This window comes from Erinaceus europaeus, chromosome 11, assembly GCF_950295315.1.
Source record: "Erinaceus europaeus chromosome 11, mEriEur2.1, whole genome shotgun sequence".
Taxonomy (NCBI): Eukaryota; Metazoa; Chordata; class Mammalia; order Eulipotyphla; family Erinaceidae; genus Erinaceus; species Erinaceus europaeus.
In genome coordinates, this window is record NC_080172.1 from 119,402,762 (window position 1) to 119,427,552 (window position 24,791).

The 24,791-nt window shown below is 58.2% G+C and overlaps 2 protein-coding genes across 9 annotated transcripts in view; both read right to left on the minus strand.

The window, feature by feature from the left end:
* Positions 1–18,735, minus strand: part of MUL1 (mitochondrial E3 ubiquitin protein ligase 1) — a 190,846-nt gene extending 172,111 nt beyond the window's left edge. The window contains exon 1 of the mRNA XM_060200911.1: positions 18,731–18,735. The gene's annotated coding sequence lies outside the window, so the exon portion shown is untranslated. The remainder of the gene's footprint in view (positions 1–18,730) is intronic.
* SH2D5 (SH2 domain containing 5) lies at positions 1,956–18,769 on the minus strand. Of its 8 annotated transcripts, none has more exons than XM_060200907.1 (10): positions 18,698–18,769; positions 10,827–10,954; positions 10,402–10,482; positions 9,997–10,071; positions 8,926–9,072; positions 7,587–7,835; positions 7,252–7,426; positions 6,813–6,921; positions 3,970–4,129; positions 1,956–3,333 (listed from the first exon to the last, which is right to left on the minus strand). In XM_060200907.1, the coding sequence occupies exons 2-10, from the start codon at positions 10,911–10,913 to the stop codon at positions 3,130–3,132; spliced, it is 1,287 nt and encodes a 428-aa protein (XP_060056890.1). In that variant the 5' UTR covers positions 10,914–10,954; positions 18,698–18,769; the 3' UTR covers positions 1,956–3,129. The 8 variants fall into 8 exon arrangements, with proteins under 8 accessions (XP_060056890.1, XP_060056887.1, XP_060056884.1 ...); XM_060200904.1 differs by having other exon boundaries at positions 7,572–7,835; XM_060200901.1 differs by having other exon boundaries at positions 7,572–7,835; positions 10,402–10,485.
* Positions 18,770–24,791: the final 6,022 nt, after the last annotated feature.

Here is a 24,791-nt window from a genome sequence, read left to right on the forward strand (position 1 = left end):
CAGGAGACCCCTCTCAGGAGACCCCCTCAGGAAACCCCCTCAGGAGACCCCTCTCAGAAGACCCCCCCTCAGGAGACCCCTTTCAGGAGACCCCCTCTCATGAGACCCCCCTCAGGAGACCCTTCTCAGGAGACCCCCTTTCAGGAGACCCCTCTCAGGAGACCCCCTCAGGAAACCCCCTCAGGAGACCCCTCTCAGAAGACCCCCCCTCAGGAGACCCCTTTCAGGAGACCCCCCTCAGGAGACCCCCCTCAGGAGACCCCCTTCAGGAGACCCCCCTTCAGGAGACCCCTCTCAGGAGACACCCTCTCAGGAGACCCCTCTCAGGAGACCCCTCTCAGGAGACACCCTCTCAGGAGACCCCTCTCAGGAGACCCCTCTCAGGAGACACCCTCTCAGGAGACCCTTCTTAGGAGACCACCTCTCAGGAGACCCCCCTCAGGAGACCCCCTCTCAGGAGACCCTTCTCAGGAGACCCCCTTTCAGGAGACCCCTCTCAGGAGACCCCCTCAGGAGACCCCCTCTCAGGAGACCCCCTCAGGAGACCCCCCTTCAGGAGACCCCCTTTCAGGAGACCCCCCTCAGGAGACCCCCCTCAAGAGACCCCCCTCAGGAGACCCTCTCTCAGGAGACACCCTCTCAGGAGACCCCTCTCAGGAGACACCCTCTCAGGAGACCCCTCTCAGGAGACACCCTCTCAGGAGACCCCCTCTCAGGAGACCCTTCTTAGGAGACCTCCTCTCAGGAGACCCTTCTTAGGAGACCCTCTCAGGAGACCCTTCTTAGGAGACCACCTCTCAGGAGACACCCTCTCAGGAGACACCCCCTCAGGAGACCCCCTCAGGAGACCCCCCTTCAGGAGACCCTCTTGGGAGACCCTCTCAGGAGACCCCTCTCAGGAGACACCCTCTCAGAAGACACCCTCTCAGGAGACCCCCCTTTAGGAGACCCCCTTTCAGGAGACCCTCTCAGGAGACCCCCTCTCAGGAGACCCCTCTCAGGAGACACCCCCTCAGGAGACCCCTCTCAGGAGACACCCTCTCAGGAGACCCCTCTTACGACTCTCAGGAGACACCCTCTCACGAGACCCTCAGGAGACCGTCTCAGGAGACCCGAGACCCTAGACCCTGTCAGAAGACCCTCTCGTGAGACCCTCTCAGGAGACAGGAGCGGATCTAGCAGACTGACGCAGGGGAGAGACCACCGAGGGAGGCCGCGGTGTGTCTGGCAGAGCCGCACGGAGCTCCCGCCCCGCCACAAGGCTAAAGATGGAAAATGGGCGTCCCTGGGGGCCCAGTCCGACCTGGCGCTGCCTGGCTCCGCTCAGACCCGCGGCCAGAACAGGGCCACCCGCCCGGCCTCCGCCGCAAGAGGAGCGGCGTCCCTGCGAGGGCGCTGGGCAGCTGGCGGGGCGGGGAGGGCGGACGCCGGTCTGGGCCCCGCGCGCGGAGGATGCCGCGCTCTAGGAAGCGAGTGCCGGCTGCGGCGGGTCTGCCTGTCCCGGGCGCCCTGACTGACTGAGCACCGGCGGGTCTGTCTGTTCCTGGGCACCCTGACTGACTGAGCACCGGCGGGTCTGTCTGTTCCTGGGCACCCTGACTGACTGAGCACCGACGGGTCTGCCTGTCCCCGGCACCCTGACTGACTGAGCACCGACGGGTCTGCCTGTCCCCGGCACCCTGACTGACTGAGCACCGGCGGGTCTGTCTGTTCCTGGGCGCCCTGACTGACTGAGCACCGGCGGGTCTACCTGTCCCGGGTGCCCTGACTGAGCACCAGCGGGTCTGTCCGTCCTGGGCGCCCTGATTGAGCCGCGGCGGGTCTGCCCATCCCAGGCACCCTGACCAACCGATCACCGGCTCCCGACAGCACTGGCTGCAGGTGTCTGTGTGAACAAAAAGCAGGCGAGGTGGCCCATGCCCCACCTTCTTTCTGCAGAAAGTCTGACCGGACACTTGTGAGGAAGGCGCTTTACTGGTCGAGGTCACGCAGTGGCGAGCAGGGCTAAGCAGGGGCGACTGGCTGCAGAAAAGACCTGCCGTGGGTCGCCGGCTTGCGGGAGCATCTCAACACCCCGTTAAGGTCTCTGCAAACCCAGTCGCTGCAGCCTCTGGAGTGTGTTCCCGGCCAGGGTCCCATATAGCATCCTGCCCGCGGCCAGGGCTTTGCCAGGAAGACAGGCTCTGGCCAAGTGGCTGAGTCCCGGGTCCCCACGACACTCAGTATGAAACCAGCGCCGTCAGGACACCTAACCAACTGCTTCCTGAGGGGTGGACCTGTCAGGTGGGGGACAGCAGGCCTGAACTCCCAAGGAGGCCTCTGCTCGCATCCCAGGAGTCAGGTGTCTCCTCTGACTCCTACTCCCAGGTGGAGATGGGGCAGCCTCCAGACGTGACCAGGCTCTGCCTCAGGGAGGAAGGCTGGCCCGGAGCCAGGCACCTCAGCAGCCCGCGGGGAAGCTTGTGGCTGTGGTGACTGCTGGGCCACCCTCTGGAGTGAAGACCAGCCCCAAGCCCTCCCCTAGCTGCTGGTGCCCGAGTGCCTGAGGCAGGGCCCACACCCACTCTCTCTGTGGTTCTGCCTGGTTCACACCCCAATGGAGCTAGACCGGGGACTGGCCTTGACAGCTATCGTCACCGCCACACGAAAGGAACTGCCCTGGAAGCTTGGCCTCAGAAGCCAAGCTCACGAGCTCTCTGCTCTCACCGAGGGAAACTGCCCCCCAAACACCTCTTCCCCACATGTGTGTCTGGTTTCCTTGACCAGGAGACCTCTGCAGACGCCCAGTCACGGCCCCGAGGCTGGGCCTCCTAAGGAGAGGGCTCCGTCTCTGTTGCAAACAACCTTCCTGCAAGCTTGGAAAGCCTTCTCCTAAGAGCAGAGCAGAGCCAGAAACCAAGCAGCCAAAGCCACAGAGTTCACAGAAGCCGTGACTATCTGCAGCCCTCGCCTGCAGGCCTGCTGCCCGTCTGAGGAGTCCGCGCACACGCAGGCAGGGGGCGACGGGAATACGGTCCAACGGGTAGGGTGACTGGACGGAAATGCCGAGCAGTGCAGTAGGAGAACACAATGTCTGCTGGGGCTCAGGAGCTGGGCGAGATGGGGTCTGCAGGCGCGGCACCCAGCCTCCTAGCCCAGGCCCTGCAGTTCTGCCTCAGACTTGGCGTGGCTGAGGGGCCGGAGTGTCCAGGGAGGCCTGCCCTCAGGCCCAGAGTCCTGCTCCTCATAGCCTGGGTTCAGGCGGCCCATGTCGAGGGAACAGAAGAGGCTGCGTTCTGTGCCCGCGTGGTGCTCCACCAGGGCCTCCAGGCTGGGGAACTCGGCTGGCAGGTGCTGGGGGGAAACGGCGTTAGCTCCAGGTGTCCCTGCCCCATGCCCACGCCAGGTGCCTACCACGCACACCCTCAGAGGGGACTGAGGGTCAGTGTCCTGCACACATCAGAGCGGACACCACCTCTTCCCCTGCTCCTCCCAGCCTGGACAGGGCTGAGGCATTCAGTGCATCTCAAGGCTCCACCGCTGCCGGGTCAGCAGCCGGGTCAGACTCAGGCTGTGTGACTTAGGCAACACACTCCTCCCGCCCTCTCTGAGTCAGCTTTCTTCTTGAGAAAAAGTGGGGTGGGGCGCAGGAAAGAGAGACTTAAATGCCAGGACTAGAGGAAGATGAGGGGGCGGTGGTAGACAGAATAATGGTCATGCAAAGAGACCAAAGCCTTCGATGAGGAGGTAGGATCAGGAGCAGGCTTGGGGGCGGGGCTAGCGGCGAGGGTGGGGCCTGGAGACGGGGGTTAGAGGCGGGGGCGGGGCTAGGAGACGGGGCGGGGTCAGAGGCGGGGGCGGGGCTAGGAGACGGGGCGGGGCTAGTGTCGAGGGCGGGGCTAGGAGATGGGGCGGGGCTAGCGGCGAGGGGCGGGGCTAGGAGACGGGGCGGGGCTAGCGGCGAGGGGCGGGGCCAGGGCGCTGGCTTACCTCCACGCAGAAGCGCCCCACCGGGTTCCTGAACACTTGGTGCGGCACCACGCCGCACTGGGTCCGCACAGAGAGGCACCACTGGCCCCCGGGCCCCGGTTCGGGCCACAGCAGGAAGGCCCCCAGCACGTCTCTCCGCAGCAGGGCGAGGGCACTGGGCCTGGAGGGCAGAGAGCAGAGGCTGAAGGCTGGACCTCAAGGAATCCATGACAGTATGGGGGGCACAGCCCTGCCAGAGAGGCCCCTGGAGCAAGGACTTCCTTTCTGAAAGTTTTGGTTTTGGATTTTTTTTTAGTGATTTAATATTGATTTACAAGATTGTAAGGGGGATAATTGTAAGAGGGGTACAATCCCACACAGTTCCCACCACCATGGTTCCGTGTCCCATCCCCTCCACTGGAAGCTTCCCTGTTCTTTACCCCTCAGGGCGTGTGGACCAGAATTCTTGCCTCCAAGGTTATTGCTGGGGCTTGGTGCCTGCACCACAAATCCTCTGCTCGTGGAGGCCATTTTTTCCATTTTGGTTGCCTTTTTTATATATATATTGTTGTTATTGATGTCATTGTTGGATAGGACAGAGAGAAATGGAGAGAGGAGGGGTAGACAGAGAGGGGGAGAGAAAGACACACCCGCAAACTTGCTTCACCCCCTGTGAAGCGAACCCCCTGCAGGTGGGGAGCTGGGGGCTTGAACTGGGATCCTTATGCCGGTCCTTGCGCTTGCGTCACCTGCACTTAACCCGCTGCGCTACCACCCGACTCCCGCCCTTGTTTTCATTGTTGTTGTTATTGTTGTTATAGCTGTTGTTGGATTGAGAGAAAGAAATCCAGAGAGGAGGGGAAGACAGAGAGGAGGAGAGACAGACACCTGCAGACCTGCTTCCTGCTTACAAAAAGACCCTCCTGCAGGTGGGGAGCCGGAGCTCCAACTGGGATCCTTGCCCGGGTCCTTGCACTTTGCGCCATGTGCGCTTAACGCGTTGTGCTACCACCGGCTCCCTGGCCAAAATTCTATGGGGAGCAGCAGGTGAGAGGTTTGGCTTCTGTCATTGCTTCTCTGCTGGACATGGCTGTTGGATCCACACCCCCAGCCTGTCTCTCTCTTCCCCTAGTGGGGCAGGGCTCTGGGGAGGGGAGGCTACAGGACACATGGTGAGGGCGTCTGCCCAGGGAGGTCAGGTTGGCTTCATGGTGGCATCTGCAGCTTGGTTGAGGCTGCAGTGCTTCTGCGGATGTCTCAGCTGTAGTTGGTGAGGTTTGCTAAGATCGAGAGTTGTGGATATTTGTTGTTTTGGGGAGACTCCAGACTGTCCACCCTTATCCATGATCATGCTTCCCTGAAAATCTTCTAAGGGATCCTTAGTTACTGACAACTTCAAGACTCAGTCAGAGCCCCAGAGGTGGTGCAGTGGGTAAAGTGTCAGGCTCTCAGGCATGAAATCCTGTGTTCAATCCCTGGCAGCACATGTGCCACAGTGATGCTCTGGTTCTCTTTCCCTCCTGTCTTTTTGCATTATAATTATGCTATCTCCCCCATCCAAAAATTTTATTTTTATTATTAGTGTATTAATAGTATATATTAGTAATTTATCAATATTATTAATGGGTGAAGAGGAGAGAGTGCCAGAACATCACTATGGCACCTACAATGCCATGAATCGAACTTGGGGTGTGGGGGTAGATATCATAATGGTCATACAAAGAGACTCTCATGCCTGAGGCTCCTAATTCCCAAGTTCAATTCCCTGCCCCACCATATGCCAGAGCTGAGGAGTGCTCTGGTAAAAAAAAAAAAAAGAATTGAACTTGAGACCTGATGCTTGAGAACCCAATTCTTTATCCACTGTGCGACCTCCTGGGCCATGATAGTCTATTTTCATCTTTCTGTGGTCTCTTGACTCATTTACTCATTTTTCGTTATTGTCACCAGAGTTATCTTTGGAGCTTGGTGCTGGCAATACGAATCCAGTTCTCCCAGCACCCATTTTACCTTAATTTTTTTTCTTTTTTTTCTTTTTTTTTAACAGGACAGAGTGACTGAGAGGGGAGGGAGGAGGTAGAAAGGGAGGGAGGAAAAGAGACACCTGCAGACCTACTTCAGTGCTCTCGGGCATTCCCCCTGCAGGGAGCTGGGGTCCTTGCACAACATCTCTTGATTTTTAATATTACAAGTTTTTTGTTGATTTTCTTAGATTGTCTGGAGTACTAAAGTATAACATTTACACAGAACAACACTTTGGTTCTGAGACCAGGAACCATTCATGTGTGCACCAAACGCCTCAGACTCAGGAAGTCTGTAGTGTCAGTCAGCACTCCCTCTGGTTCTCTTTAATGCTCAGTCAAGAGAGGTTTTTTCTGTTTGATTGATTGATTCTAATACCAAAACCCCTCACAGCTCTGGCTTATGGTGGTGCTAGGGATTGGATTTCGGACATTTGGTGCTTCAGGCATGAAAGTCTTTTTACAGAACCATTATCCAATTTCTCCAACCCCCAGGAGAGTTTACAAAGATTGATTGATTTGTTTTGAGAGAGGGGCCAGAGTGTAGTGGATTGAACCTGGGACCTTTGGGACTTCGGACATGGGAATTCTGTATGTTGCACTGTCTCCCTAACCCACTGTTTTAAACAGCTAACAGATGGGGAGCTGTTCCCCCTGTGACAGTTAGCTGCTGGGGGCTTTACTGACTTTATCTGAGCCTCTCCACAGTCCCCAAATTAAGGCTGTTTGTTATCCTCACATTACATTTGAGGAAAATGAGGTCCCAGGTAATGAAGTTCAGGAGGGAGGGGATGCCCACAGCCTACCCATCTGCCAACCCAGGAAGCTGTGCAGCCCACCTACCTGGAGATGCCAGCAAAGGCCCAGATGTTCTCTGTCAGGCTGCCTTCAGTCTCCACCAGGCATGAGGGCCCACCAGGACCCTGAGGCCACGCATCCCATGCAGCAGGAACTATGGATGCCCACACAGGGATCAGAGTGAGAGGCTGCCCCTCCTGTGTCCAGCCCAGCCACGCCCAAAGGACCACTTGGTCAAGTCCTTCTTGCCAATGGGCACACAGCCCGCCTTCAAAAGACACACACACACACACACACACACACACACACACACACACACACACTCCCGTTAGCCACGTCTTCACGGATACACTCCCCCGTGCAAGCCCAAGTAAGCTCACTTTCTGGGACGAGACAGGCCGCTCACTCACTGGCACACATCTCAGAGATACAGGGCCACCTTGCCCAGACACGCAGCCTCACGCAGCCTCACACAGCCACTCACAGGCCTCCCGAGCAGACAGCTGCAGCTGGGTTTCGTAGGTACAGCCGCGGTAGGCCCCCGAGCGGATCACCTTGCTCCGAATGGCTTTCTTCCGTACCAGTGTGGGAGAGCAGTAGGGGTTCCCCAGTCGGGCGTGGCGGGCACCCCCTCGGCCTTCCACCTCGGACAGTTCCTTCTAAGGCACCAGAGGGGCCCACAAGAGCAAGCAGACTCAACCCAGCTGTGTCAGGTCAAAGCCCCCCTCAATGAAACCCAGTATACACCCCTGCAAGACACCCAGACCCTTGCCCACGTCCCCTGGCCACTGCCCATTCCCTCACCGGGTCCCTGCGTACCCCGCTGCCCATGGGCCCCTCTGCTGACAGCCGCCGGAAGGAGACCATAGCATGGACATTCTGGGAGAGCTGGTCACACCCAGAGGGTTCCTGTGCTAGGCCAGGAGCCCCCCTGGGGCTGGAAGGAGGCTTCTGGGGCACATCCCCCGCAGGCCCCAGGCAGGGCCCCGGGTGTGCCCGCTCTCCAGGGTGCTGCAAGAGGTAAGCGAGCTGGAAGGAGCGGCAGAGTAGCAGGTGCAGGATCTGGACCTGAGGGTGAAGGGGCCACTGAGGGAGGTCTCCTGAGAGACCCCTTAGACACCAAGCCACTCACACAGGTGCTCGCAGCCCCTTGGCAGGGGGCTCCTCCCCATCTGTCCTGGGAAGCAACTTACCTAGCGGAGCTGGCCACCACACAGCCTCCCGACCGGCACCTCCACTCACTCAACTCATCTGAGCAGCTGCTTTACTCCAGGCTCAGGCTTGGAGCCTGGGCACTGGGGTCAACAAATGCCCTCCTGCCCGACCCAGGGCTTCTCACTCCCACTGTGCATGTTAGCGCCCTGTCAGAGAGGTGATGGCCTCCTGGGCCCACAGGGCCTGCATTCCTAGCCTGGCGCTGGCACTTAGCTGCTCTGTGACTCTGGGCAAAGTGTGACCTCTGTGCCTGTTTTCTCACCCTCCTCCCCGTCCGCTAATGACACAGAGCACAGGAAAGGCCCAGCATAGGTCAATGTCCCGGTGCCAGCATGTAGGTCCTTAAGTTCCCCAAGATTAAGGACCAGGACTCAGCCACCTGTCAACCCGCAGCCACTCAGCACAGGTCACAGCACACGGAGTGACGACGAACGCTGGCTGGGCAGATCCAGGCCTAGCCTCTGCCGCCAAGCCGTGGGTGTGCAAACTCTGCCCTCTGCATCATCTTCCTGGCTTAGACTGGCAGACTCCACCTACTTGTCTTGCCACAGGCTGAGCACCAGAATGGCACCGGAAGTGAGCACAGCGTCTACTGAGATCAGGCACTAGACTGGATGTCACGCTGATGTCTACTTGGATGGGTGATGGCACCTGGGCTATGTCACAGAGCTCCAGAAAGGCGGGGGCCCACAGGGGTACACTGGCAGAGCCTTGATGGTCTGACTGGAGTCTGCCAGGACACTCCAGACAGTGGGAACAGCATGAGCAAAGGGCCAGGGCTGGCAACGTGCTCCTCCTGTCTCCACGCACGCGACCTGCTCCCCACCTGAGGGCACTGACTCGCCTGGGTGGACCCCTCAGTGGACAGAGCCGCAGAAGGAGCCGCGGTAGCCAGCGGGGCACCCTGGAGCACACTCCCCTCTAGCCTCGGGATCCCAAGTACCTCGCCAGGTTGGCTGCCCACAAACAGGTGGCAGAAGAGCTTGCTGGCTGGGCTCTGAGGGTTCCGGGCCATGAAGGCAAACTGGCACTGGGCAGGGCACCAGGTGGAGTACAGGATACGCCTCAGGGCGTGTGCCATCAGCAGCACCTGGGGACACAGGCCGAGTGAGGGCTGAGAGCTCGGCATCTGCCCCACAGCTGCCAGGCCCGTGGGGCTCATGCACCCACTGGTGGACCTGGGCCTGCTCTCCAGCCCAGATGCCCCAGCTCACACCCACCTGCCTCTGTGGTAACTAATTTTTGCCCCCTTCCATTGGTTTTTAGACACCCTGCTTCCTGCTGCTGAACTGATGCTTGGGATCTTGGGATCCCTGTGCTCATGGTATGGGGCATGCTGGATATTCCGTGCCTGCCCACAGGGACACAGAGCAGAGCAGTGGCGGTAGACCTTGGGGTTACACACCCAGTCTCTCAAGTCAAATGGTCCAGGTTCAAATCCTCAGTGTCCTTGTAACTTGAGCAGGTAAGGACAGCCCTCTACGACCTGCTGTGACAGAGGTCGTAGAGGACCTGCTGTGAGAAGGTGCAGGGTGTGTGTGTGTGTGTGTGTGTGAGAGAGAGAGAGAGAGAGAGAGAGAAAGGAAAGAGAGACACACACAGAGAGAAAGAGAGAGAGGTCCTCAAATCCAGTGGCACAGCCCTGACCCCAGGGCCCTGTGCTATGCAGCTCTGGGGGCTTGCTGGTTCCTGGAGTTGTGGGGTGCAGGGTCTGACATGCCCCAGCCCACAGCCACGAGAGGCCATCTGCCCACAGCCCTCTGGCCAGCACTGAGCACATCTCCCAGAGAACCGAGGCCTGTAAAACCTCACGGGGCCGGCTATTCCTCACGCTCGAGTCAGGGAGACTCGTGGGAGCTATTGGAGGTGGGGGTGTGGCACATGCAGGAGAACATGCTGCCTGAGCTTGGCCGCAGGAGACAGTCCAGAGGCCCTGAGTGCTGGAAAGCCAGGGGGCCTGCCGGAGAAGGGCCCCTCTGCACTCAGCCCTCACCTGCACCTGCACGGCTCCTACCTCGCCCTCCCCGCTGTAGATCTTGAGGCCCTGGAGGCTGAACTTCAGGATGACCGCCCGGCGTCGGGGACAGTCCTGGTAAGAGAGTCGGTGGGAAGCAGACATGACTCAGGGCCAGCCCCCACCAGCTGCCCTGCCACCGCCATCCCACCTGCCAGGACACCCCAGAAGCCAGGGGCGTATGATCGGCTCCTGCAGAGCCCCCCTCGCCAGGGCCATGGCTGGTGTGCTATGACCATCTCCATACTTTCCACTGACTCCTCCGTGGTTTTCGCTAGCCAAGGGAGGGGTGCTGGCCCACAGGGACACAGCTCCGAGAGTCTGGCTGTGGGCCTGGCTGGATCTGCCCCTCCTCTGTGACTGGGAGGCCCTGTTCCAACCTGGCTGTCACCAGGGCAGGCCTACCTTCAGCGCCCACAGCTGCTGTTGCACCTGCCACACGCTCTCTTGTGTGTCCATGTCGTCCACGGGGAAGGAGCCCATGTACTGCTTGGGGGTGAGGTGGGGTGGGAAAGAGGCCAGGAATCAGATCTGTGGTTCCTGGCCCCACGCTCCAAGGCCATTCTGCCACCCCACAAGCACACTTTCTGCTCCATTGGACAAATTGTGGACAGTAACAGAGCACTGTACTCAGAGTCCCCATGCCCACAGGTGGCCCAGTCACATCTCTCAGTCTCTCTGAGGTCCCTCCCATCTTCTGTCTGTGAAGCCACACACTGCAAAGCCTGCTCTGGAAATAGACACCCCCCCATCCCCCCCACCCCCGCCCCAAGGCTCTTCCAGGGCCTGCTGCCCACCCCCAGTCACCACCCGCCACAGGCCCCACCCACCTGGGCAAACTTGGTGATGCACCGAGGACGGAGAGGGGCAGGGCCACAGTCTGAGGCCCTCCGCCCCCCTGCCCCAGCCTTCTGCATGGTCCCCAGGGCACCCACGCTCAGGCCCACAGGAGAGAAGTCTGCAGAGAGCGAGGGAAGGGTTGGTTCCTGTTGGTATGCATGAGACTCCTTCTGTTTCATTTGGTTTAAATCCCCCCTGCTTAACACTATTCTATTTACATAACCACTTCATTCTATTTACATAACCACTGTTAACAAGTACCACCCTCCCTCCAGGGCATTGGTGGTTCTGTGATAGGATTCTCGCCTGCTCCGCCCCCTCCTTGTCACACCCTGATCCCCTCCTTGTCACACTCTGATTTCCACCAGTCACTTTTCTCTCTACCCTCTCTATGTCACATCCTGTTTCCACCCTACTTGGCAAGTATATATAAAGACAGCATTGTGAGTTTTACAGTACCTTGAGTTTAGCTTAGCTTGTCTTAGATTGTGCTGCGTCCTGCATGAATAAAGAGATACTGCCTACAGCTCAACCATGAGTCCCTGGTCGTCTGTTACCCGCCCGTGAAGCCAGCCCATTGAAAACAACATAACCTGTCGAAAACAACATATGGCGCCTGAACAGGGACTGAAATAAGCCCTGAAACATGGACCGGCATCAACGCGGGACCCTACCCACCCATCGTCCAGATAAGTAAACTTGGCTACCCATCCACCATGGGTTGTCTTTCTACTTATGAAGAGGTTTGCCAAAGCCTCTACTGTTTCATCATGAGACAGTTAGTCTGTCTCTGGAACATTTTACTCTGGGCCACATTTCGGTTCCCTGACCGGGAACTTTGGTTTCTTATGACCGGGATCATAGAGCTTGGGAGATGCACGGAGATTTCTCCTTGGACTTTCTGGATTCCCTCTCCCATGTTTCCTGAGGAAAAGGACTACATTTTGCTCCGGGCCACAGTTTGGTTCTTTATGACTGTGATCGTAGACCTTGGGATATGCATGGGGGTTTCCCCTGGAACTTTCTGGACTTCTTCTCGAATATTTCCCGTGGAGAAGGACTACTCTAATTTGAAGAACATTCTCGAGTACCCTGGCAGTTCCCAAGTATGGAGACACGTGGTTAGTTCTACTCTCCTGATTGGATTCTTCAATGGGAAGACGCTTTTAAAAATGGGTGCCTGAAGCAATCCAGCAAGAACAGTCAGAAACACCCTAAATGGAATTTCAAGGAACTTTTTGGACTAGGACGCCCTCCGGGGACTCTTAATCCTACATGGTGAGATCTTGATAATCTGGTTCAAGTTGCGTTTCATAAGAGAATGATTTGAATGACTGAATTTTTGTTTGACGACTTAAAAAAAATGCTGGACACAGCCATGATTTCTAGAGACATCCAGAAACAATCCAAAAAATTGTTTTTTCCCTCCTTTGATTTCTCTTTTACGTCTTGACATGAATCTGAAACGTTTAATCCTGAAAACTGTATGAGTTATGGGTGGGGCAGATAGTGCGATGATTATGTTAATTATTCTCATGCCTGAGGCTTTTAACCGTGGTTCTTCTGTTTACCTTTCCACATTTTATTGAGTTTCAACTGTTTAAACAACCTTAAAATCATACTAGAAAGGACTTCCAATTATAATGGAGTTATCAATTATAGTAAACTTCTAATCTGCTACAAGTTTTGTTTGACAAGTTAAGTGAATTTCAGCTCTCAAAGTCTTCACATGAAAAAGCATCCACTCAAATGGAATTTCTGGAAATCCATTTGGACCCCTGTTCTCTGACATCGCCCACAAGATGGAATGATTACAACACACCCCCGGAAACCAATTATGAGACCTGGCACGACCTGAAGAAACAGATTCACAGACTCCAAAGCTCACTCTCTACAGAAAAGCAGAATTCTGGTGGCCGACATTCCCCATCGAGACAGACGTGCAGCATTTCATCCTCTGGCATTTTCTTCTGTGGTCAGCTACTTTGGACTGACACCTCCATCGGACTTACTGGTACACGCTGCTGTGTTTCTCAAAGACTAACTTCAGCCAATTGCCTTGAGACTTTATAGACCATGTTCCCTCGCCTGCAGGCTCTGCCCCAGAGGCAGAAAATTCCCCCTCCTTATTAGGTTATGCCCACAGAGGCATGAAGCGCCCCAAGAGGCAAGAGATGCCCACAGAGGCAGGAAATGCCCTTTGAGGCAAGAGATGCCCCAGAGGCATGAAGTGTTCCCAGAGGCAAGAAATGCCCTTTTGCCTGCTAGGCCTTGCCCTTTGAGGCAAGAAAAGCTCCCCTTGGCATCACACTGGTTATTGCTGCTCGCCTATTTTGTTTCCCATGTCTTATGCCAGTTCTTTTGAAAACGCCTATACAATATAGGTTTCTGTTCACCCCACAATGGCCATTAGTTAAAAAGAAAGGGGGAATTGTTGGTATGCATGAGACTCCATCTGTTTCATTTGGTTTAAATCCCCCCTGCTTAACACTATTCTATTTACATAACCACTTCATACTATTTACATAACCACTGTTAACAAGTACCACCCTCCCTCCAGGGCATTGGTGGTTCTGTGATAGGATTCTCGCCTGCTCCGCCCCTTCCTTGTCACACCCTGATCCCCTCCTTGTCACACTCTGATTTTCACCAGTCACTTTTCTCTCCACCCTCTCTATGTCACATCCTGTTTCCACCCTACTTGGCAAGTATATATAAAGACAGCATTGTGAGTTTTACAGTACCTTGAGTTTAGCTTAGCTTGTCTTAGATTGGGCTGCGTCCTGAATGAATAAAGAGATACTGCCTACAGCTCAACCATGAGTCCCTGGTCGTCTGTTACCTGCCCGCGAAGCCAGCCCATTGAAAACAACATAACCTGTCGAAAACAACAGGTTCCAGGTAGCCAAGCCGCAGTGGACACCAAACCCTCTCAACAGACACGTCCTGACCAAGCTTGTGCTGTGTGCCAACCGCTGCTCTGACACTGGCAGCACTGAGGACGTCCACCTGCCCTCATAGAGCCGCCATTCTCAGGAGGGAGGAGACAGCAAGCAGAATAACAGATCAGCTGTGGACTAGTTCCAGGGTGCTGACGTAGAGAAGAGGGTGTAAAATGAAGCCGCAGGAGACGGAAGCTGGGCAGACCTCTCGGGGGTCAAGGTCTGGGGGAAAGAACATGAGACAGTACATGCCCTGGCCAAACACTGGCACCACTGTGCCCTGAGAAGGGAAGTCGTGGGTGTGAGCATGTGACATGTTGTGCCAGGAGAGGGAACCACCAAGAAGAGGGGCATGTGACAGCAGTGAAGACAGTCTGGAGGCCAGCTTGGGACCAGCTTCAGTGACCCACTGAGTGGCTGGGGGAGGTGGCCCAGTGGGTTGAGCAACAGCACCTTGCATGTATGAGGTCCTGGGTTTGATCCCTGATGTTGCATATGGTCTCTCATGAAACAAACAACTCTTTTTCTTTTTTGCCACTAGGGGCTCTACCTTTCATAATTCCTCCACTCCTGGTGGCATCATCATTTATTTATTTACTAGAAAGGCAGAGATAAATTGAGAGGGAAAGGGGAGACAGAGAGGGGGAGAGATACCTGCAGCCCTGTTTCACCACTTGTAAAGTTTCTGCCCTGCATGTGGGAACCAGGGGCTTGAACCCAGGACCTTGTGCTTGGTAACGTGTGCTCTACTGGGTGTGTTGGGGAACTCTTTTAATGTATTTTTCTGTTTACATAGTGAGAGACACCACGAAAGAGAGACAGAGCAGGAGAGAGCAAAGCCTGGCTCCAGTGCTCGTGAAGACTCCTCGGGCAGGTGTCCCCCTGTGGTGGCCAGGGACACGGCCCAGATCCCTACACTCAGTCAAGAGGGCATCCTGTTGAGAAAGCCACGTCCCAGCCCCTCTTAGAGGGGCTTTTCTCTAAGGTGCCCCTTGGGCTCTGCCCTGTGGACAGTGGGCAGCCCTGTGGTCTCTCAGGTGCTGTGAGAACTAGCCAGAGCTACCAGACGTCCCTGGTGTGCAAAATCCACTCAGGCAGTGAACGCCCTGATGCAGAGTCAGAGGCAATGCGGGCGATTGTCCCCACCCCGCCCCCCAGCTCAGACCAGGCTGTTTTTCCTGGGACTCCTCTCCCAGGTCCCCTGGTACCAGAGAAAGACCCTTCCCTACCTGACTGTTCTCAAGGGCAGAGGGCCTCCTCCTGTCCCCCAGCCCCACCCCCCGCCAGAGCTCAGGATCACAGCTGATTTAAGGGGACTTGGAGGAGAGGCATGATGGGAGTCGGGACCCAGCTCTCTCAGTCTTTCTGAGGCTAGCTTGGACTCTGTTTGTGTCCCACACGCTGACTGGCCAGAAGGGAGCTTGGGAGTAAGGTCTCACCACTGTCCGTGAGGGAAGGCCCTGCCTGGGGGCCAGTCCTGCCAGAGGGAGCAGGATTCAGACAGGCACTGGGGGAATGGGCCCATGTCTACCCCTTCAGGAGTCTTCAGAGAGGGTGGCTGGGGGCTTTGGACCTGAGACTCAGTGCCAGGAGTCCAGGAATGCCTGTGCCTGCCTGCCTGCCTGCTGATAACCTTTGGCCCAGACCCAGGTGAGGGTGCCTGCAGGTGAGGCCCAGGTGAGGGTGCCCGCAGCTAGCTGCTGCTTTCAATGAGCCACCAGCACGGAATGAGACCATGAAGACTGCACAGTCCCCCAGAAGCCTGTGCTCTTCCCCTGCTGTTTTTCTAGGCATCTCTGAGTGGGACCCTGACTCACCCTGACATGCGGGACCCTGCCTCACCCTGACATGCTGTACTTAGTAAAGCAGAGTCTGGTGTAGAACATGTGCCAGAGTGACATGGCCCCACTCCAGGTCTGGAGATGGGGGCATCTAGTGACCTCACCTTTCAACTCCATGCTGGGACCCTCTGCAGTCAGGCAAAGAACCAAAACTCAAAGGAGAAAGGGAGGAGGCGGGGGGGGGGGGGGGGGGAAGGGATGAAGAATGAAGGCAGAGGCAAAAGTGGGAGGAGAGAGCATTTAGAAGAAAGACAAAAGGAGAAAGGAAGATGAAGTGGAGGGAGGGTCGAGGAGCACATTCCACCCCCCAACCACCCCAGCCCAGCCCAGCCCGGCACGCAGTGTAGGAGGGAAGGAGCCAGGGGGTATCACACATCACACACTCACCCGCTCACACGGTGGGACCACCGTGTCCTCCCTTGAGAGCCTTTGTCCACAGGACTACTGTGTCGCCTCCCTCTCCCTCCAGAGCCTTTGTCGCAGCTTTCATGGGGACACCACTGAGTTCAGGTGGTAGGGGTGGAGTCTGCCTCTTCCTCTGCCCCTCCCAGGCCCGAGAAATATAATCACTTTCAGCCCTAGACCCAAAATTAGAAACCGCCCAATGGTCTGGGAGGTGACACAATGAATAAAGCACCGGGCTCTCAAGCATGAGGTCCTGAGTTCAGTCCCTGGCAGCACATGTACCACAGTGATATTTGGTTCTCTCTCCCCTCCCATCGCCATAATACATAATTAAAGTCTTAACGGCAGCAGCAGCAGCAGCCCAGAGGCTCGAACTCACTCTAACTCTGGAAACAGACCTGCTCACCAGCTTTGGGCACAGACATCTACTATCTCAGTGAATCCACCCCTCACCTTTCCACTCTGTTCTCCCTCTCTCTCTCTCTCTCTCTCGTCCAAGGTGTTAGGGATTGAACCCAGGTCTCATACATGTGAGGTAGGTATATGCTATCCCAGTAAGCTACATCCCTGACTTCCCCATGTATCTCTGGGCCAGACCTGTTTTTTCTCAGGTTTTGTCTAGGAGTTTGGCTTGGGGCCAGCACCTTCCTAGGGGGACACATTTCTTCTTTTTTGTTTGTTCATAGAGGGACTCATTTCTTCTTTCTTTCTATGGGGACATATTTCTTTCATGTTCCTCTGAGGTGTTCCCATTTGGAGGCAGAGCTGGGCAGGTTGGCTTGCCTCAAGGGTCCAAGACAGAAACCCTGTGCCAGGCTACACCACAGCTGGGTTGTGCCCACCCTCCAGCACCCTTGGGAGGCCTGGATACACCCCAACTCAACTCCAGACATGGCCGAAGGTGGCTGGAGGAGGGCTGACTTCGTCGCCCAAGGCCACACAGTATATATAAGGGGTGGGTTCTGCGATGCCCACCTCACTCCGGGGTCACTTGACGTGGGCCATGGCAGTACCCTGCTCAGGGCTGCTTCTCTTTGAGTCTGGCGGGTCCGACCTGCCCCAGAGGGTCAGGAAGCAGCTGATGTGAGCAGCAAAGCCTCTCTCTACTGCCTCCTTGCCAAGCACTGTGCCCACCACCCACAGACCCCACAGACCCCCTGCCATTCGGGTCGGCGGCACAGAGGAGCCCTCCCGCTCCCTGGTTGCCCAGGTGCCACCCTGTGGGTAGGCAGGTCTGCGAGGCTGAGGCTCCTTGTCTGAGTCACTCAGCTGCTCCCTGGCAGAAACAGCAAGCGTCTCGAGGGTCCCTCGCCTGCCTCTCCCCAGACATTTCCAGCGCCCCAGGGGAGCAGCACAAGGCTCAGTCCTGGGGCGCATGCAAGTCAGGGGGCACAGAACATTCAGACCCTGGGCCATATGGAGAGTGCAGTGGAGCGGCGAGGAGCGGTGTTGTCAGTACAGGGACACCTCCCAGGACCCTGAGAGGCCCGTCCAGCACTGAGGAGTCGCGTCAGCACTGAGGGGCCGAGTCAGCACTGAGGGGCCACATCCAGCACTGAGGGGCCACACCCAGCACTGAGGGGGCCGCGTCCAGCACTGAGGGACCACATCCAGCACTGAGGGGCCACATCCAGCACTGAGGGGCCACATCCAGCACTGAGGGGCCGCGTCCAGCACTGAGGGGCCGAGTCAGCACTGAGGGGGCCGCGTCCAGCACTGAGGGGCCGAGTCAGCACTGAGGGGCCGAGTCAGCACTGAGGGGCCACATCCAGCACTGAGGGGCCGCGTCCAGCACTGAGGGGCCGAGTCAGCACTGAGGGGGACGAGTCAGCACTGAGGGGCCGCGTCCAGCACTGAGGGGCCGAGTCAGCACTGAGGGGCCACATCCAGCACTGAGGGGCCACATCCAGCACTGAGGGGCCGCGTCCAGCACTGAGGGGCCGAGTCAGCACTGAGGGGGCCGCGTCCAGCACTGAGGGGCCGAGTCAGCACTGAGGGGCCGAGTCAGCACTGAGGGGCCACATCCAGCACTGAGGGGCCGCGTCCAGCACTGAGGGGCCGAGTCAGCACTGAGGGGGACGAGTCAGCACTGAGGGGCCGCGTCCAGCACTGAGGGGCCGATTCAGCACTGAGGGGCCACATCCAGCACTGAGGGGGCCGCGTCCAGCACTGAGGGGCCGAGTCAGCACTGAGGGGCCACATCCAGCACTGAGGGGCCACATCCAGCACTGAGGGGCCGAGTCAGCACTGAGGGGGCCGCGTCCAGCACTGAGGGGCCGAGTCAGCACTGAGGGGCCCAAGGCTCACGCCTCTCAGGGTGTCATTCCTGCTCTCACTGTGACAGACACCCTGACAGACCGGCATCCTGACTGACCGGCAGACACCGACAGAACCGCACCCTGACAGACGGACACCCCGACAGACAGACATCCGGACAGACGGGCACCCTGACTGAGAAACCGGCACCCGAACAGACGGACACCCTGACGGACATCCTAACAGACGGACACCCCGACAGACGGACGCCCCGACAACGGGCACCCCGACAGACGGACGCCCCGACAGACGGACGCCCCGAGAGAAGGCGAGGAGCAGCGCCGGCCGACAGCGGGCTGAAGACGGAGGAGCCCAGGTGTCCGTCCCCGCGCCGCCCGCGCCGCCCGCGCCACTCACCCGCCGCCTGGAGGCCCCGCGCCGCAGCTTCGCCTCGAGACCCGCGCGCCCGCGCGCCCCCGCCCCGCCCCCGCCCCGCACGCGCACCACCTGCTGGCCAATCGGCGCCCGCGGCGCGGCTCCCTCGGCGCCGCCGCCCAATCGCGGCCGCGCGCGTGCCTGGCTCCGCCCCCTGAGCTCGCGCCCCGCGGCTCCCCGCCGGCAGAGGGCGCCCCGGGCGGGGGGACTGCGAGGGCCGGCTGAGTGGGGCCCCGCGCCTCTGCCCCCTCGGACGCCCCGGCCCCTCCTCCAGGAAGCCCTCCGTGACCGCCGGCGGCTCGTCCCGCGCCCTGGCAGCGTCCGCAGAGCCTGACCCACTGCAGGGATCGCTGTCGGCGAATGAGCCGGGGATGACAGCTGAACGACCTTTGCGGAGGAGCCGTCCAGCCGCCGAGCCCCGCAGCCCCGCGGCCGCCATGGGCGCTCGGGTGTCCGCCGCCACCGGGCTGAGCCTGGAGACCCCCGGCCGCGGCCAGCGAGGTCGGGCAGCAAAGGCTGTAGCGCCTGGCACCCCGGGAGCAGCAGGGGCCCTGCAGGCTCGGCCCCGGCCCCGGGCAGCACCCAGCACCCAGCACCCACCCCCCACCCTGGGCCGCAGTCAGCACCCAGCTCCTGCTCCGGGCCCCGGGCAGCACCCAGCACCCAACACCCAGCACCCACCCCCCACCCTGGGCCGCAGTCAGCACCCAGCTCGTGCTCCGGGCCCCGGGCAGCACCCAGCACCCAGCTCCCACCCTGGGCCGCAGTCAGCACCCAGCTCCTGCTCCGGGCCCCGGGCAGCACCCAGCACCCAGCACCCAGCTCCCACCCTGGGCCGCAGTCAGCACCCAGCTCCTGCTCCGGGCCCCGGTCAGCACCCAGCACCCACCCCCCACCCTGGGCCGCAGTCAGCACCCAGCTCCTGCTCCGGGCCCCGGTCAGCACCCAGCACCCACCCCCCACCCTGGGCCGCAGTCAGCACCCAGCTCCTGCTCCGGGCCCCGGGCAGCACCCAGCACCCAACACCCAGCACCCACCCCCCACCCTGGGCCACAGTCAGCACCCAGCTCCTGCTCCGGGCCCCGGCAGCACCCAGCACCCAGCTCCCACCCTGGGCCGCAGTCAGCACCCAGCTCCTGCTCCAGACCCCGGGCAGCACCCAGCACCCAGCACCCAGCTCCCACCCTGGGCCGCAGTCAGCACCCAGCTCCTGCTCCGGGCCCCGGGCAGCACCCAGCACCCAGTACCCAGCTCCCACCCTGGGCCGCAGTCAGCACCCAGCTCCTGCTCCGGGCCCCGGTCAGCACCCAGCACCCAGCACCCACCCCCCACCCTGGGCCGCAGTCAGCACCCAGCTCCTGCTCCGGGCCCCGGGCAGCACCCAGCACCCAGCTCCCACCCTGGGCCGCAGTCAGCACCCAGCTCCTGCTCTGGGCCCCGGGCAGCACCCAGCACCCACCCCCCACCCTGGGCCGCAGTCAGCGCCCAGCTCCTGCTCCGGCCCCGGGCAGCACCCAGCACCCACCCCCCACCCTGGGCCGCAGTCAGCACCCAGCTCCTGCTCCGGGCCCCGGGCAGCACCCAGCACCCACCCCCCACCCTGGGCCGCAGTCAACACCCAGCACCTGCTCCGGGCCCCGGTCAGCACCCAGCACCCAGCTCCCACCCTGGGCCGCAGTCAGCACCCAGCTCCTGCTCCGGGCCCCGGGCAGCACCCAGCACCCAGCTCCCACCCTGGGCCGCAGTCAGCACCCAGCTCCTGCTCCGGGCCCCGGGCAGCACCCAGCACCCACCCCCCACCCTGGGCCGCAGTCAACACCCAGCTCCTGCTCCGGGCCCCGGGCAGCACCCAGCACCCACCCCCCACCCTGGGCCGCAGTCAGCACCCAGCTCCTGCTCCGGGCCCCGGTCAGCACCCAGCACCCAGCTCCCACCCTGGGCCGCAGTCAGCACCCAGCTCCTGCTCCGGGCCCCGGGCAGCACCCAGCACCCACCCCCCACCCTGGGCCGCAGTCAGCACCCAGCTCCTGCTCCGGGCCCCGGGCAGCACCCAGCACCCACCCCCCACCCTGGGCCGCAGTCAGCGCCCAGCTCCTGCTCCGGGCCCCGGGCAGCACCCAGCACCCACCCCCCACCCTGGGCCGCAGTCAGCACCCAGCTCCTGCTCCAGGCCGCAGCGGTGCTGGCTACCCCACCCCTGGCACCTTCCTCCTGATGCCTCACCAGCCGACAGCCTTACTCCACCTGACTCAGGGGTGAGCCTCCGGTGACTCAAGTGCCAAGCATATACCTGAGCCCAGGTAGCTGAATCACTCAGCAAATGCAACGAGACTTTAGTTTTTTACACGGTTGAATGTCAGGTGGGCTGCAGAATCCTGGTCATGAGACAGGCGACAGCCCAGTGGATGGCTGCAAGCTCACCCTCATGAAAAAGGCAAAGTACACGAAGGGTAAAAGGCAGATTCCTACCAGCTTTCTTACACACACACACACACACACACACACACACACACACACACACACACACACACACACATTTTGAATATTTTCCCCTTTGTTGCCCTTGTTGTTTAACATTGCTGTGGTTATTGCTGTCATTGTTGTTGGATAGGACAGAGAGAAATGGAGAGAGGAGGGGAAGACAGAGAGGGGGAGAGAAAGGTAGATACCTGCAGACCTGCTTCACCGCCTGTGAAGCGACTCCCCTGCAGGTGGGGAGCCGGGGCCTCAAACCGGGATCCTTAACCCTCTGCGCCACCGCCCAACTCCCCAAAGCACATATATTTTAAAGAGGACCCGTCAATTGCTAGATCCATAGCTGCCGTTTTGAAAACATGCAAAGAAATTCAAGCCACACTCTACTGCAGCTCTAACAAGCTTCCTATTCATACATTTTTTTAAAAAGCATCTCAAAAGTGAAAAAAATACTTCAAATAAAAGAATTATCAAGAAACTAATCTCAGATGATTTCTGTATTCTAAACCTTCTAGGGAGAAGGCACTTCTTTCTTTCTTTTTTTTTTTTTTTGTCTCCAGGGTTATTGCTGGGGCTCGGTGCCTGCACCATAAATCCACTGCTCCTGGAGGCCATCTTTTTTCCATTTTGTTGCCCTTGTTGTTGTCGTTACTATTATTATTGCCATTGACGTCACTGTCGGATAGGACAGCGAAATGGAGAGGGGGGAAGACAGAGGGGGAAAGACAGACACCTGCAGACCTGCTTCACCACCTGTGAAGTGACTGCCCCCACCCCGCAGGTGGGGAGCCTGGGGGCTTGAACTAGGATCCTTGTACTGGTCCTTGCGTTTTGTGCCACCTGCGCTTAACCCGCTGCGCTACCGCCCGACCCTGGTTCGAGACTTTTTATTTATTTTTTGTTGCCCTTGTTGTAGTTATTATTGTTGTTATTGATATTATTGTTATTGGGTAGGATAGAGAGACATGGAGAGAGGAGGGGAAGACAGAGAGGGAGATAGACACCTGCAGACCTGCTTCACCGCCTGTGAAGGGATGCCCTTGCAGGTGGGGAGCTGGGGGCTTGAACTGGGATCCTTATGCCAGTCCTTGCACTTTGCGCCACCTGCGCTTAACCCGCTGCGCTACGGCCCGACTCCCGAGCCTTTTTAAAAATATTTTATTTATTAGTGAGAAAGACAGGCGGAGAGAGAACCAGATGTCACTCTGCTACATGTGCTGCCGGGGACTGAACTCAGAACCTCATGCTTAAGAGACCACAGCTTTACCCACTGTGCCACCTCCGGACCACGGCTCGAGACTTCTAATGAAAGCTGCCTCTCATACCCCACCGAGCAGTCCAGGAGGACAGTGAAGGTGATGTGATGTGGGCGCGGGCCGGGCAGCACCAAGGCCAGGCGATCGGCTGGCCTTCACGCAGAGCGCTCGCGCACCGAAGCTCATTCGTCTCTCCTCCTCGTGCACCCGGTTTTACCACAGGGCGATGCACTTCTGGTCACCAAAACGTGACCACACTTCTAAACACACCCCCAGACAGCTTCATCTGTACTCGCTCATCAACTCTCCAGCCCGACGCAGCTCAGGCTGCGAGGCGGGAACCAGCCGGGACGGGAGCCTCTGCGGTGCAGGGGTGCTACACAGTGCAGGGGTGCTACACACATGCCGCGCGGACCTGCCCATCTCAGGATGTGGAAGGACCTGGAGGACCCCTGACGCGGGGAGGACAAGCCGACTCCACAGACAAGGCCCCCGGTGAGTGATTTCTCCCCATCATTACAGGTCACCGAATCCAGGCGGTGTGCTTCCACTAGAAGCAGGGCGAAACCATGGTTCTCCACAGACAGGCTGACTTGCATCAGGAGAAACCCACCCGGGGGGCGGCCAACACGCACGCACGCACGTCTGAGGCAGGCCAGCCTGACTAGGTGGGGAATCGGGGGCGGGATTCCCCAACATGTCAGGGCGCACGGCTGTCACGGCACTTCCTGCTGAGTCAGTGACAGGAACCGAGCTACACAGGTGTGAGTCTGCTATCAACAATCTAACCTCTTTCCCATTTTTTCAGGCGTGTCCTAACAACTGTCCACAAAACGCAGCCCCAGTATTTCATCCCCTCTCAAGTGACCAAGAATGGAATGTTCAAAAATTTCAAGATGTTACGAACTGAATTGTCATGGCCCCCAAATTGGTATTTGAGGTCTTAACTCAGCACCTCAGAATGTGACTGTATATGCAGCCTCTTTTTATCTGAAGGCATGTTGAGGCCTTGAATAAACAACTCCCTTCCCTTCACTGTTTCAGAGAAACAGGCAGAGGGAGCACCTTCCTTTGATGCTGCGGTTTTTTTGTTGCAGGCACACTACCAGGTGAGCTATCATCCTGCAGGGTGGGTCTTTCAAGAAGTACTTAAGTTAAAATGGAGTTGTTAGGTATGTCCCAGAATGGAAAGATTGGTGTCTTTAAAAGGAGTGGTCCAGGAGGTGGTGCAGTGGCTAAGACACTAGACTCTCAAGCATGAGGTCTTGAGTTCAATCCCCGGCAGCACATGTACCAGTGATGTCTGGTTCTTTCTCTCTCTCTCTCTCTCCTTTCTCATTAATAAATAAAATCTTTTTTAAAAAAGAGAGAAAATGGGAACAGTGCCCCCACACAAAGGGGGTCTGATCTCAAGACATGAAAGGCTGCTGTCCACAGCCCAGGAGAGAAGAGACCTAACAGCTCTCTCCCCCGTGGCCAGCAGAAGGATGCTGACACTCACCTCAGACTCACAAAGTGCAGGAAAATCAATGTCCACCGCTAAAGCAAGTCTGTTTGTGGTTCCACGCGTCAGCAGTTTGAGCAAACCAAACATGATTAAAATGAGGTTCCGTTTCAACCACATTTCCAGCCATTCTTTCCCCAGCACATTCTCCGGGCTGGCACCAAGTGTGTGTGTGACCCAGTCAAGCCAGCCTGAGCTCACGTGCTTAGCTTTGGGGAGATGAGCTAAACTTAGCTGCCCTGAAAGCCGCACGTCATTTCATGTATGTTTGAGCAGGACCCTGAAGACAAATCTGATGAGAAGAGATTGAATGTTGTGCGTACACATCTGAGAAGGAGAAACTAGGGCTGGCAAGTGAGCTCACTGGGGCAACACACTGCTTTGCCGTGGCAGTCAAGGGCCAAGTCTGGACCCCAGCACCCTGGGAGAAGCTTTAGTCCCTCTCTCTGGAAAAGCAGCCTGGAGGTCTGGAGTCCCAGAGGTGATGAAGTAGTAAGAGTCGTCCTTAAAACGTCGTCATGATTTTAATGTAGTGGACGTGTTTTAGTCTATCTTCAACACTGATAATCTCAAAAGCCTCTAGATGGCTGTTCTGAAAACAGTACAACAATGGTCCACATGGATCCAAACTTGGCTTTCTGTTATGTTTTGAAGATACATCAAAAGTTCTACAGAGGAAGGAACTAAGCCCAGACAGACTTGGGAACTTGAAGGCCCCCCAGCCACCGTGGAGTCATGGACTGAGTGCCCCACCCAAACTGGAAGTCAGGGTCAACATGGGATTTAAAACCTCCTGCCTCCTATACCAGCAGATCTCAAGAAGACAAACAAGTAGCAGAGA